The 12,488-nt window shown below is 47.0% G+C and overlaps 1 protein-coding gene across 1 annotated transcript in view; it reads left to right on the top strand.

Moving 5' to 3' along the window:
- The window catches only part of LOC122940910 (killer cell lectin-like receptor subfamily B member 1B allele B), a 107,787-nt gene extending 96,532 nt beyond the window's left edge, over positions 1–11,255 (top strand). Inside the window, exons 4-6 of the mRNA XM_044297823.1 lie at positions 10,026–10,174; positions 10,293–10,405; positions 10,535–11,255. Of these exons, the coding sequence (XP_044153758.1) occupies positions 10,026–10,174; positions 10,293–10,405; positions 10,535–10,655 (383 nt within the window). The 3' untranslated portion in view covers positions 10,656–11,255. The remainder of the gene's footprint in view (positions 1–10,025; positions 10,175–10,292; positions 10,406–10,534) is intronic.
- Positions 11,256–12,488: the final 1,233 nt, after the last annotated feature.

Below are 12,488 nucleotides of genomic sequence, written 5' to 3' on the forward strand. Positions count from 1 at the left end.
CCCCCTTTTTTTTTTTTCTGGGGTGGGAGGGCGGGTGATGGGAGTTGGTTGGGAAAGGGAGAAAGAAAGAAAAGAATGAAAGATGAACAGTAATTATCAACTGTCAATAATTTTTTCACATATTGTCGGGGTAATGTTTTTCTATGGATGTATTTATTGTACGAAATCGAAATAAAGATATATTTAAAAAGAAAAAAAACCCTGGGGCGCCACAATCTCACTTTAACCACCTCCCGACCGCCTAACGCGCCGATGCGTCCGGGAGGTGGTTGATTTATTCCTCCTGGACGCATCGGCGCGTCATCTCGCGAGACGCGAGATTTCGTCACAGCCGGCCCGCGCATGCGCATCGCGGGCCGGCATTTCGTAGCCAAGTATTTCGTCAGCAACCTGCCGGCCAATGATCGCGGCTGGCAGGTTGCTGATTTTAAAAAAAAACAATCAGAAGCCAGATAACCCATCATATTAGTAAATATGATCTGTTATATGGCTGCTGTGCTCCTCTGCTACTTCTTTTGGTCGGTTGGTTCCAGCAGAGGAGCACACATCACTGTGAGTACCCACCAACACCACACTTAGCCCCCAGATCACCCCCCTGAACCCCTATTAACCCTTTGATCGCCCCTGTCAATCACTAGTGAAAGGAAAAAAGTGATCAGTGCAAACTGTCACTTTTTTTTTTCACTGGTATTGACCGTTAGGTTTTAGGTATAGTTTAGGCCCCTTGGTTAGGTAGTTTAGGGATCAGTTAGCGCCCAGCCCACCGCACCGCAGTCCGTTATTCGCTGATTAGCGTATCGCTAATCAGCATTTGTACTTTTATAGTATCTGGAAGTGATCAAAACTGATCACGGTCAGATCTATAATTGTATTAGTGTCACCTTAGTTCGCCCTCCACCCAAAACGCAGTGTTTGCCCGATCAGGCCTGATCGGTCGCCCACACGTGCGTTCGCCCACACCCGCCCCACCGCAGTGACAAAAAAAAATTTTTTTTTGATCGCTGCACATTCACTTTACACACACTGCGGCGATAAAAAAAATCAGTTTTGATATTTTTTATCAACCGCAGCGGCCTCCGGTACTTCGCTAGCCTCCCCTTTGTAAGACAGGCTTGCTTTTTTTTTCTTGGGTAGTCTCAGGGAATACCCCTAAATTTAGTTGCCCACATGTCAAACAGGGGGTATTCTTCTGAAGAGGCCTACAGGCTTCTGACCCAGTCAGATGAGGAATGGGAACACTCATCTGATGAATCTAGCGGGTCAGAATATGAACCTGTAGAAAGCAGTGGCAGTCTGACCCAAAGTTCGGACGAGGAGGCTGAGGTCCCTGATAGCACCAGGCGTACCCGGCCCCGTGTCGCTAGACCGCAGGTTGCGCAGGATCCGCTTCAAGAGCAGCAGAGTGGGGCTGGTGCTGTCGGATTACGTGGTGAGGCATACACCAGCAGCCCAGCCCTTCCTGGACCTAGTACCAGCACTGCCGTAGAACATGGTGAAGTAGCGAGCACCAGAAGGGCAGTTGAAGCTGGTACGGTGGCACGTGCAGTAGTGACCCCGTCGCAGCCACCGCAAAGACGTGCCCGTAGAGCCCCTAGAATCCCAGAGGTGCTGGCAAACCCTGATTGGCAGTCCCCAACTTCAGCCGCACCTGTAGTTTTCCCCTTTCACCTGCCCAGTCTGGAGTTCGGGTTGAGACAGCTCAGATCGGTTCGGCCCTGGGATTTTTTGAGCTGTTCTTGACTGCGGAGCTCTTAGACTTAGTTGTGGCAGAGACAAACCGGTATGCCACTCAATTTATAACCGCTAACCCGGGAAGCTTTTATGCCCAGCCTTTCCCGTGGAAACCAGTCCAAGTTTCCGAAATTAAAACTTTTTTGGGCCTCCTCCTCAACATGGGTCTAACTAAAAAGCATGAATTGCGGTCATATTGGTCCACGAACCCAATTCATCACATGCCCATGTTCTCTGCTGCTATGTCCAGGACACGATTTGAGACCATCCTGCGTTTCCTGCACTTTAGTGATAACAGCACCTCCCGTCCCAGAGGCCACCCTGCTTTAGACCGGCTCCACAAAATTCGGCCCCTCATAGACCATTTCAACCTGAAATTTGCAGATATGTATACCCCAGAGCAAAACATCTGCGTAGACGAGTCCCTTATACATTTTACCGGGCGCCTTGGCTTCAAACAATACATCCCAAGCAAGCGCGCCTGGTATGGGGTCAAATTGTATAAGCTCTGTGAAAGGGCCACAGGCTATACACACAAATTTCGTGTCTATGAGGGAAAAGATCAGTCCCTGGAGCCGGTCGGTTGCCCTGACTACCAGGGGAGCAGTGGGAAGATAGTCTGGGACTTGGTGTCACCCTTATTCGGCAAGGGGTACCATCTTTATGTGGACAATTTTTACACAAGTGTGGCCCTCTTTAGGCATTTGTTTCTAGAACGGATTGGCGCCTGTGGTACCGCGCGAACTAGTCGCGCGGGCTTCCCCCAACGGCTCGTTAGCACCCGTCTTGCAAGGGGGCAGAGGGCCGCACTGTGTAACGAAGAACTGCTCGCGGTGAAATGGAGAGACAAGCGTGACGTTTACATGTTCTCCTCCATTCACGCAGACACGACAATACAAATTGAGCGAGCAACCCGTGTCATTGAAAAGCCCCTCTCAGTCCACGACTATAACCTTCACATGGGAGGGGTGGACTTCAATGACCAGATGTTGGCTCCGTATTTAGTTTCCCGCAGAACCAGACGCTGGTATAAGAAGGTGTCTGTATATTTAATTCAATTGGCTCTGTACAATAGTTTTGTTCTCTACAGCAGTGTTTCCCAACCAGTGTGCCTCCAGCTGTTGCAAAACTACAACTCCCAGCATGCCCGCACAGCCAAAGGCTGTCCAGGAATGCTGGGAGTTGTAGTTTTGCAACAGCTGGAGGCACACTAGTTGGGAAACACTGCTCTACAGTAAGGCTGGGAGAACTGGATCCTTCCTCAAATTTCAGGAAGAGATCATCGAGAACCTCCTGTACCCAGGAGGTTCCGTGGCCCCATCCACCAGTGTAGTTAGCCGTCTACACGAGCGACATTTCCCCAATGTTGTTGCTGGTACCTCAACCCACCCGTCACCCCGAAAAAGATGTTGTGTCTGTAGCAGGAGTGGAATAAGGCGTGACACCCGCTATTTCTGTCCTGACTGCCCTGACCACCCTGCCCTATGCTTTGGAGAGTGTTTCCGGAAGTACCACACACAGGTACACCTAGCATAGGGATCATCTCACCAGGACAGGCACACAGGGCTATTAGGGCCCATTCACTCACACAGCTGCTGCAAACGTCTCCTTTCACCTGGGACAAAGTGCATAACGCACTTCGCCACATCTTTGGGCGATTTGCGCTTTGCACATTGACCCATGGGGAAGGAGAGGTTTGTTCTATAAAGGTAAAAAAACAAAAAAAAAACACCAGTAAGCAAACACGTTAATGTTTAGTTCAAAAAGTTAAAGTTTACATGTTCTGTTCCAAAGTTAATAAAATTATTGCGTTGCGGCCTGGTTTTTTCTTTTTTTTTTTTTTTTCCTTTTTTTACCTTCCAGGTGGACCAACCGATCGACCAGCTGCAGCACTGATGTGCATTCTGACAGAAGCATTGGGCTGCTGTCAGATTACACAAAAGTCGGTGTATGCGGCGCTGCAAGACGGGATTTTCTCCTCTGCAGTAACAGATACGTTTGCCGAGGCATACGAGCTGAGGAGGAGGCGGCGTTCCTATGCTTTGGCAAACACTTTGTATGTAAAAAAATAATAATAAAAAAACCCGGCAATGATTTATTCATCCACATCGATTGATGTGAATGGAGAAATCTGGTTTGCCAGGGCATACGAGCTAAGTGGGTATGGATGTAGGGCGGAGCTCCTATGTCCTGGCAGACGCCTTTCCCCTTCTTTTTTTTTTTTGGCAGAGATTTTTTCATCCACATTGATCGATGCGAATGAAGAAATCTGTGCCGTTCATTTTTTCTTTCAGCCCAGAGGCTGAACGGAAAAAAAATATCTCATTACCTGTATGCTCAATATAAGGAGAATAGCAGAAACTCCTAATGCTGGCCATACATGTAATGATTGCGGAGACCCTCAAATGCCAGGGCAGTACAAACACCCCACAACTGACCCCATTTTGGAAAGAAGACACCCCAAGGTATTCGCTGAGGAGCATATTGAGTCCATGAAAGATTTAAATTTTTGTCCTAAGTTAGCAGAAAGTGAGACTTTGTGAGAAAAAAACAAAAAAAAAATCAATTTCCGCTAACTTATGCCAAAAAAATACATTTCTATGAACTCGCCATGCCCCTCATTGAATACCTTGGGGTGTCTTCTTTCCAAAGTGGGGTCACATGTGGGGTATTTATACTGCCCTGGCTTTTTAGGGGCCCTAAAGCGTGAGAAGAAGTCTGGGATCCAAATGTCTAAAAATGCCCTCCTAAAAGGAATTTGGGCACTTTTGCAGCCTAGATGCGCAAAAGTGTCACACATCTGGTATCGCCGTACTCAGGAGAAGCTGGGGAATGTGTTTTGGGGTGTCATTTTACATATACCCATGCTGGGTGAGAAATATCTTGGTCAAATGCCAACTTTGTATAAAAAAATGGGAAAAGTTGTCCTTTGCCAAGATATTTCTCTCACCCAGCATGGGTATATGTAAAATGACACCCCAAAACACATTCCCCAACTTCTCCTGAGTACGGCGATACCAGATGTGTGACACTTTTTTGCTGCCAAGGTGGGCAAAGGGACCCACATTCCAAAGAGCACCTTTCGGATTTCACCGGTCATTTTTTACACATTTTGATTGCAAAGTACTTCTCACACATTAGGGCCCCTAAATTGCCAGGGCAGTATAACTACGCCACAAGTGACCCCATTTTGGAAAGAAGACACCCCAAGGTATTCTGTGAGGGGCATGGCGAGTTCCTAGAATTTTTTATTTTTTGTCGCAAGTTAGTGGAATATGAGACTTTGTAAGAAAAAAATAAAAATAAAAAATCATCATCATTTTCCGCTAACTTGTGACAAAAAATAAAAAGTTCTATGAACTCACTATGCCCATCAGCGAATACCTTAGGGTGTCTACTTTCCGAAATGGGGTCATTTGTGGGGGTTTTCTACTGTCTGAGCATTGTAGAACCTCAGGAATCATGACAGGTGCTCAGAAAGTCAGAGCTGCTTCAAAAAGCGGAAATTCAAATTTTTGTACCATAGTTTGTAAACGCTATAACTTTTATCCAAACCATTTTTTTTTTTTTGCCCAAACATTTTTTTTTTATCAAAGACACGTAGAACTATAAATTTAGCGAAAAATTTATATATGGATGTCGTTTTTTTTTGCAAAATTTTACAGCTGAAAGTGAAAAATGTCATTTTTTTAAAAAAAAATCGTTACATTTTGATTAATAACAAAAAAAGTAAAAATGTCAGCAGCAATAAAATACCACCAAATGAAAGCTCTATTAGTGAGAAGAAAAGGAGGTAAAATTCATTTGGGTGGTAAGTTGCATGACCGAGCGATAAACGGTGAAAGTAGTGTAGTGCCGAAGTGTAAAAAGTGCTCTGGTCATGAAGGGGGTTTCAGCTAGCGGGGTTGAAGTGGTTAAACTCATGACGTACCGGTACGTCATGGGTCCCTAAGGGGTTAATCAACCAACCTACCAGTAACTGGCCCCCTCACACCCCCCAAATGCACATTTCTCCAGTCCAACTGTCCAAACAGAACCAGGGGGCGGGCTAGTATACTGGCACTGGGATGAGTGAGATGGTGCCTGGGATGGATCCCACCCAGTTTAATCAACCAACCTACCAGTAACTGGTTGATTAAACTGGATCGGATCCATCCCAGGCACCATCTCACCCGTGCCAGTGTACTAGGCCGCCCTGGTTCTGTTTGGAGTCAGTTGGACTGGAGAAATGTGCATTTGGGGGGATTTTTACTTGTACATGTTGCTTTGCCACTTGCATTTGTTTACAATATGGGACGTTAAAGTCAGCAAGTGTCATGTGGGGGGGGGGCCTTATTGTTTTCCGCCCCAGGGCCCCATTCAGGGCTCCAGATGGCGACCAAAATGGTCGCCAATGCGACTAAGAATTTACAAATGGCGACAAGACTTTTTAGTCTTGTCGCCATTTGCGACTAGACCCTCCGCGGCAGCTCTGCAGCTGAACAGCGGCGGGCACAGGAGCTGATAGTTCTCTGCCCCGCCGCCGCCGATGTTCTCCTCAGCCTGAGTCAGCTCGGTCACAGCACACAGAGACGCTGGCAGCAGGGAGGGGAGGGGCTGGGAGGAGCGTAATCTGATCCTAGAGTGGAAGCTGCTTCTGCCACCCCTCCCCGCCCACCAACCAATCAGAGCTGAGGCAAGGCAAGGCGAGCACTTGCAGCTCTGAGTCACTGACAAGTACAGGGAGAAAGAATCGGATGAGTCACAGGTGAAAAGAACTAAAGATCCGACTTGTGACTCATTCGATTCTTTCTTAGACTCCCTGTACAGTGTGCCCCCCCCCCAACACCCCAGTATAAGAAACATTGGTGGCATAGTGTGCCCCCCCCCAACACCCCAGTATAAGAAACATTGGTGGCACAGTGTGCCCCCCCAACACCCCAGTATAAGAAACATTGGTGGCAGTGTGCCCCCCCAACACCCCAGTATAAGAAACATTGGTGGCACAGTGTGCCCCCCCCAACACCCCAGTATAAGAAACATTGGTGGCACAGTGGCCCCCCCCCAACACCCCAGTATAAGAAACATTGGTGGCACAGTGTGCCCCCCCCCCCCCAGTATAAGAAACATTGGTGGCTCAGTGGGAAGTGCCAATGAGGGTTAAAAAATAACTTTAAAAAATTAACTCACCTCCTCCAGTTGATCGCGTAGCTGTCGGTCTCCTGTTCTGTCTTCAGGACCTGTGGTGATGTCACTGAGCTCATCACATGGTCCATTACCATGGTGATGAATCATGTGATGTATCATGTGATGAGCACAGTGATGTCACCACAGGTCCTTTGACAGGTCCTGAAGAAAGAACAGGAGATGATCAATTGGAGGAGGTGAGTTAATTTTTATTTTTTAACCCTCATTGGCACTCCCCACTGCGCCACCAATGTTCATTATATTGAGGGGGGGGGCACACTGCGCCACCAATGTTTATTATACTGGGGTGTTGGGGGGGGGTGCACACTGCGCCACCAATGTTTATTATATTGAGGGGGGCACACTGCGCAACCAATGTTTATTATACTGGGGTGTTGGGGGGGTAATGTTTATTATATTGAGGGGGGCACACTGCGCCACCAATGTTTGCTATACTAGGGTGTTGGGGGGGTGCACACTGCGCCACCAATGTTTATTATATTAGGAAGGCACACTGCGCCACCAATGTTTATCATACTGGGGTGTTGGGGGGGCGGCACTGCGCCACCAATGTTTATTATATTGACCTTCTACTCTGCATTCTGTATTAAAGAATGCTATTATTTTCCCTTAGAACCATGTTATAAGGGAAAATAATACAGTGAATAGACTTTAATCCTAGCAACCATGAGTGAAAATCGCACCGCATCCGTACTTGCTTGCGGATGCTTGCGATTTTCACGCAGCCCCATTCACTTCTATGGGGCCTGCGTTGCGTGAAAAACGCACAACATAGAGCATGCTGCGATTTTCACGCAACGCACAAGTGATGTGTGAAAATCACTGCTCATGTGCACAGCCCCATAGAAGTGAATGGGTCCGGATTTAGTGCGGGTGCATTCCGGTATTCTGAATACCGGATCCGGCACTAATACATTCCTATGGGAAAAAATGCTGGATCCGGCATTCAGGCAAATCTTCAGTTTTTTTCGCCGGAGATATAACCGTAGCATGCTGCGGTTTTATCTTTTGCCTGATCAGTCAAAATGACTGAACTGAAGACATCCTGATGCATCCTGAACGGATTACTCTCCATTCAGAATGCATAGGGATATGACTGATCAGTTCTTTTCCGGTATAGAGCCCCTGTGACGGAACTCAGTGCCGGAAAAGAAAAACACTAGTGTGAAAGTACCCTAAAATATTAAGTTTAAATCCCCCCTTTCCCAATTTTACATATAAAATATATAAACAATAAATAAATAAACATATTACATAGCGCTGTCCAAACTATTAAATTATTAAAAAATGTCTCCTATGCGGTGAGCATTCGCCATTTTTTTGTCACCTTGTCACCCCAAAAAATAGGATAGGACTGTTCTATTATGGGCCGAATGTTTCATAAAATGCGAAATGCACGCGGCTTTTTTTGGTGTTTTTTTTTGCGCGGTATTGAGTATCGCAATACTTTTTTATGGTGACGAAAGCGAATCAAAATTTTGGCATCAAAACAACCCTATGCCGATCTGATCGGCGTAGCGTTGTCACGATACCAAAATTTCGATTCGGTTTCGATTTGGCGACTAAAAATTTGATTTGGCTCCTAAATTTTTCAGTTCAGGAGCCAATGGCTACCAGGTATTTTTTTTTAGTCTGGAGCACTGGCCCCATTTCACCTAGAACCGGCCCTGGATGTGTATACCAAGTTTCGTTGAAATGGGTGGTTGCATTTTTTAGTTTTCGCGGAACATAGATACACACACACATACGTCCTTTTATATATATATATACTATATTCTAACTATATATTTTTTTATTTTATTTACTGTATTATATTTAGATTATTATTATTTTTTCATTCACAGGGAAGGGGTATGGGTGTCTGATGGGGTTAACTGCAGCGGAGGGGGAAGGGCAGGCACAGCTCACTGGTCACACAGCTCCCCAAACATCAGGGAGGACAAAGGAAGGGCTGTGAATGTGTGAGGGGGACTGAAGGGGTTAACTCTGCAGCTGAGGGGGAAGGGAGGGCAAATCCATAGCTCCTTTCTCCTCAGCGCTGGAGAGGAGACTGACAAGCAGCTCCGATCTCCTCAGCAGTTAGGAGTATACCGCGGAGGGTTTATAGCGCACACTCTCCAGCTCCTCAGCACTGTCTGGATTGACTGACCAATCACAGCGATCATCAGACGGGGACAGCTGTGATTGGACACAACACCTATGACAGAGACAATCAGCTGATGTCACTGTCCTGTCACTGTCCGTTTACTCAGGACAAGAATGCTGGGTCCTAGTGCCTGAAGTACCTGCAAGTTAGGAGGAGCATTCTCGTCCAAGGTCCTGAATGTGTTAATTCATCTTTTTTTTTCAACAATTCTATGTAGATGGTTCTCACTGCTTTTTGGTTCTTTGCTTTTGGGGAGAATCTGGGTGACAACCGTGGCCCCTGCTCCAACCGATAGAGGATGGTCACCATTTGACATTGCTGGACACTAACGCTCCTTTAGAAAATGACGTGGCCATCTTAATTGAAGAAACCGTGCAGAATATTATACAGCTACACAATGACGTCAGCCCGCTGATCGGGCGCGGTGAAGTCACACGTCACGCCCCGAAAGTTTTTCCTTGATAACTGCTACGTGTATAAGGACATTAAATGTAGATTTACATGGCCCAATGTTCGGGCAGAACGCTCGTTACCGACAATCGTCCCGTCTAAAGGTGCCGCAGATCACCTGATGAACAAGCAACACGTTCGTTCATTGGGTGAAATGATCGGAGTCGAGGACGCCTCAATCATCGTTCCCGGGCAGCAGACGGTGCTCTCTAATCAGCTCTCTACTGCCCAGGAGCAATCATTTTGTATGGGGACGAGCGATAGAAGCAGCGATCCCTCCTCCTCATACTGTGGAGGAGATCGCTGCAGGTAAATACAGAGCTTCACCTCCACTGAACGAGCAGCCGACTGTCCTCGCCCGGGGTAAATCCACCCTTAGTCTCTCGGTACATCTGCCGAACACCTTGGAGTAAAACCTCAGCGCTGCGCATTATTCCTTACACACGTCTTATGGATGTAAATGGCGCTCCTACTATTACTGGATCTATAAAGAAGCTTCAAACTCTTCCAGGTTGTCTTCTGTGTCCTAATGGTTGGATTCTACATAGAGACGACTGTTATTACTACTCAGATGTAACAGACAGAACATGGAACCAGAGCCGGGATCAGTGTGAGAAGATGGGAGCTGATCTACTGGTCATAAAGAACCAGGAACAGCAGGTATGGCGTCTATGTCCATGTATGAGGAGATTATAGGAGGAGAAGACCGGCCGCAGTCCGCTGTGTCATCACATCTAGTTCTATCTGTCATGTCAGGATTGTTCCTCATTTATTACAGGAGTTTATACGGAGAGATCTCAGACAGCGGGGAGATGACACATACTGGATAGGACTTCACCATGATGGAGACGGCTGGAGATGGGTGGATGGAGAACATTATAACAGCGGCTTGTGAGTGACCTCCTGACACTAGCACACACTGGTCATTACTGGGAATATAGATAATCACCGGGGTCTGGACTTCTCTTATAATTACTGATTTCTCATCATTTCTCCTTGTTTTATTCTCTTGTTGCTCAGGATCCAGATAAAGACACAATCATCAGAACGCTGTGTATCAATGACTAAATCTGATTATTATCAGGAGAACTGCAGATCTACTAACAGATGGATCTGTCTAAAGAAAGCCGTGAGGATCTGACCTTTATGTAATGCACATGAAGCTGAATAAAGATATAAAAACTTTCCATTAGATCTGTGGGTTCGGGCGACTGCAGACACGGCAGATTTGTTACAGACATTTCTGTCTCATTCCTCTGAATGGAGCCGGCAGAAAATCATCAACTTGATAATTGGAACACATTTTTTAAGATTTAGAAATTTCTCTAGAAATCCAACAATCTTTTTCTGCATCAAAATAACAGAACAATAACCCATAGAGGACCCTCACCATACATGTACGGCGCTGGTGGACGTGACTTAAGGACTAGCACAGTACATGTATGGCGGGCTGATCGGACGGGTGCATGAGCTGCTCCCGCCCGATCAGCGGCACAGACCCGGCAGTCACTGACAGCCGGGCCCCTGCTGCATACTCCGGCATCCGTGAAAACACTGATGCCAGTGTATTAACCCCTTGCATGCCATGTTCAAAGCTGGTTTGCAGAGGGTACGGGTTCCCTCCACTTTCCCATCAGGTCCCCGTGCTGCAGTGACGGGGACCCGATGGCAGAAAAGCTCAGAGGCAATGCATTATAATACAGGATATATTGTAATGCATTGCAGAGGGGATCAGACCCCAGAAGTTGAAGTCCCAGAGTGGGACAAAAAAAAAGTAAAAAAAAGGGTTTTTCATAAGAAAAAATAAAGTTCTGAGTAAAAATTAAAATAAAGCCGCTTTGCCATAATAAAACACATAAAATTGTAAAAAAAAAAAACATCTGTTGCATCTCACATTTATTACAAACTTGCATGAATATCTCTCTGTAGGTACATTATAGTCTACACCTGTGACGGCTGACCTCCGGCACTCCAGCTGTGGTGAAATTACAACTCCCAAGATGCACACTTGTTTGACTGTTATCAGAAGTCCATAGAAATGAATGGAGCATGCTGGGAGTGGTAGTTTCACCACAGCTGGAGTGCCGGAGGTCAGCCATTACTGGTCTATACTATACAAACTCTGCTACTATACAAACTCTGCTACTATACAAACTGCTGTTATTGGCAGAGAAGCAAAGAAGTGAAGGGTAAGGACATGCTCCTCTGTTCCTCCTGTCATCATGGTGGTCTGCTACAGTCTTCCACCTCCTCAATGTATTCTTTTCCTGGTTCCTGTCCTCCAATGCAGACCCCCATGTCCTCACTTTAAGATATTATTTCAGATGTCCGTGAACGCTTATGCCACTTCCTGGACCAGTGATGTCACATTCATCGGTCACATGACCCAGACGCTGCTGAGTCCCATTCAAGTGAATGGGGCTGAGCTCAGTGGCGTAGCTATCAGGGAAGCGACTGCTTTGGGGCCCGAGCTCAGAAGGGGCCCCAGAGCAGTAGTGGATGTTTTCATTAGATCTAGGGCTGCCCCTGCTCACAGCTCCTGCCCTTTATAGAAGCAGATGCCACTTACAGCAGCCGCGCTGGAGCTCCTCCCGCTGAAGGTCCGCACTCAGTGAGGAGCAGACACAGTATCATGGCGTCTCCTCCTCCTCCTCCTATGGCCGCTCTCAGGCTGGGATCCGCAGTACTGCACACCACTTGCCAGTACTGCACACCACTTGCCAGCACTGCTTTCTGTTTTCTATTGGCTGGCAGCTTACTATGACATCAGCTGCCAGCCAATAGCAGGACTTTATGGGATCAAGCCCCGCCCAGTGTGAAGCTACTGTAGAGCAGGCTGGCTGCTCCAGCACTCAGAGCTCTAGAATGCCCCCCCCCCCCCATGTGTCCTGTTCTCTGACCCCCATAGTAGGTTACTGATTAACCCCTCCACTGCTGTCCCTGGATGGCACAGAGGGGTGATGGCACCTACTTC

This window comes from Bufo gargarizans, chromosome 6 (genome assembly GCF_014858855.1).
Source record: "Bufo gargarizans isolate SCDJY-AF-19 chromosome 6, ASM1485885v1, whole genome shotgun sequence".
In the NCBI taxonomy this organism is placed as follows: Eukaryota; Metazoa; Chordata; class Amphibia; order Anura; family Bufonidae; genus Bufo; species Bufo gargarizans.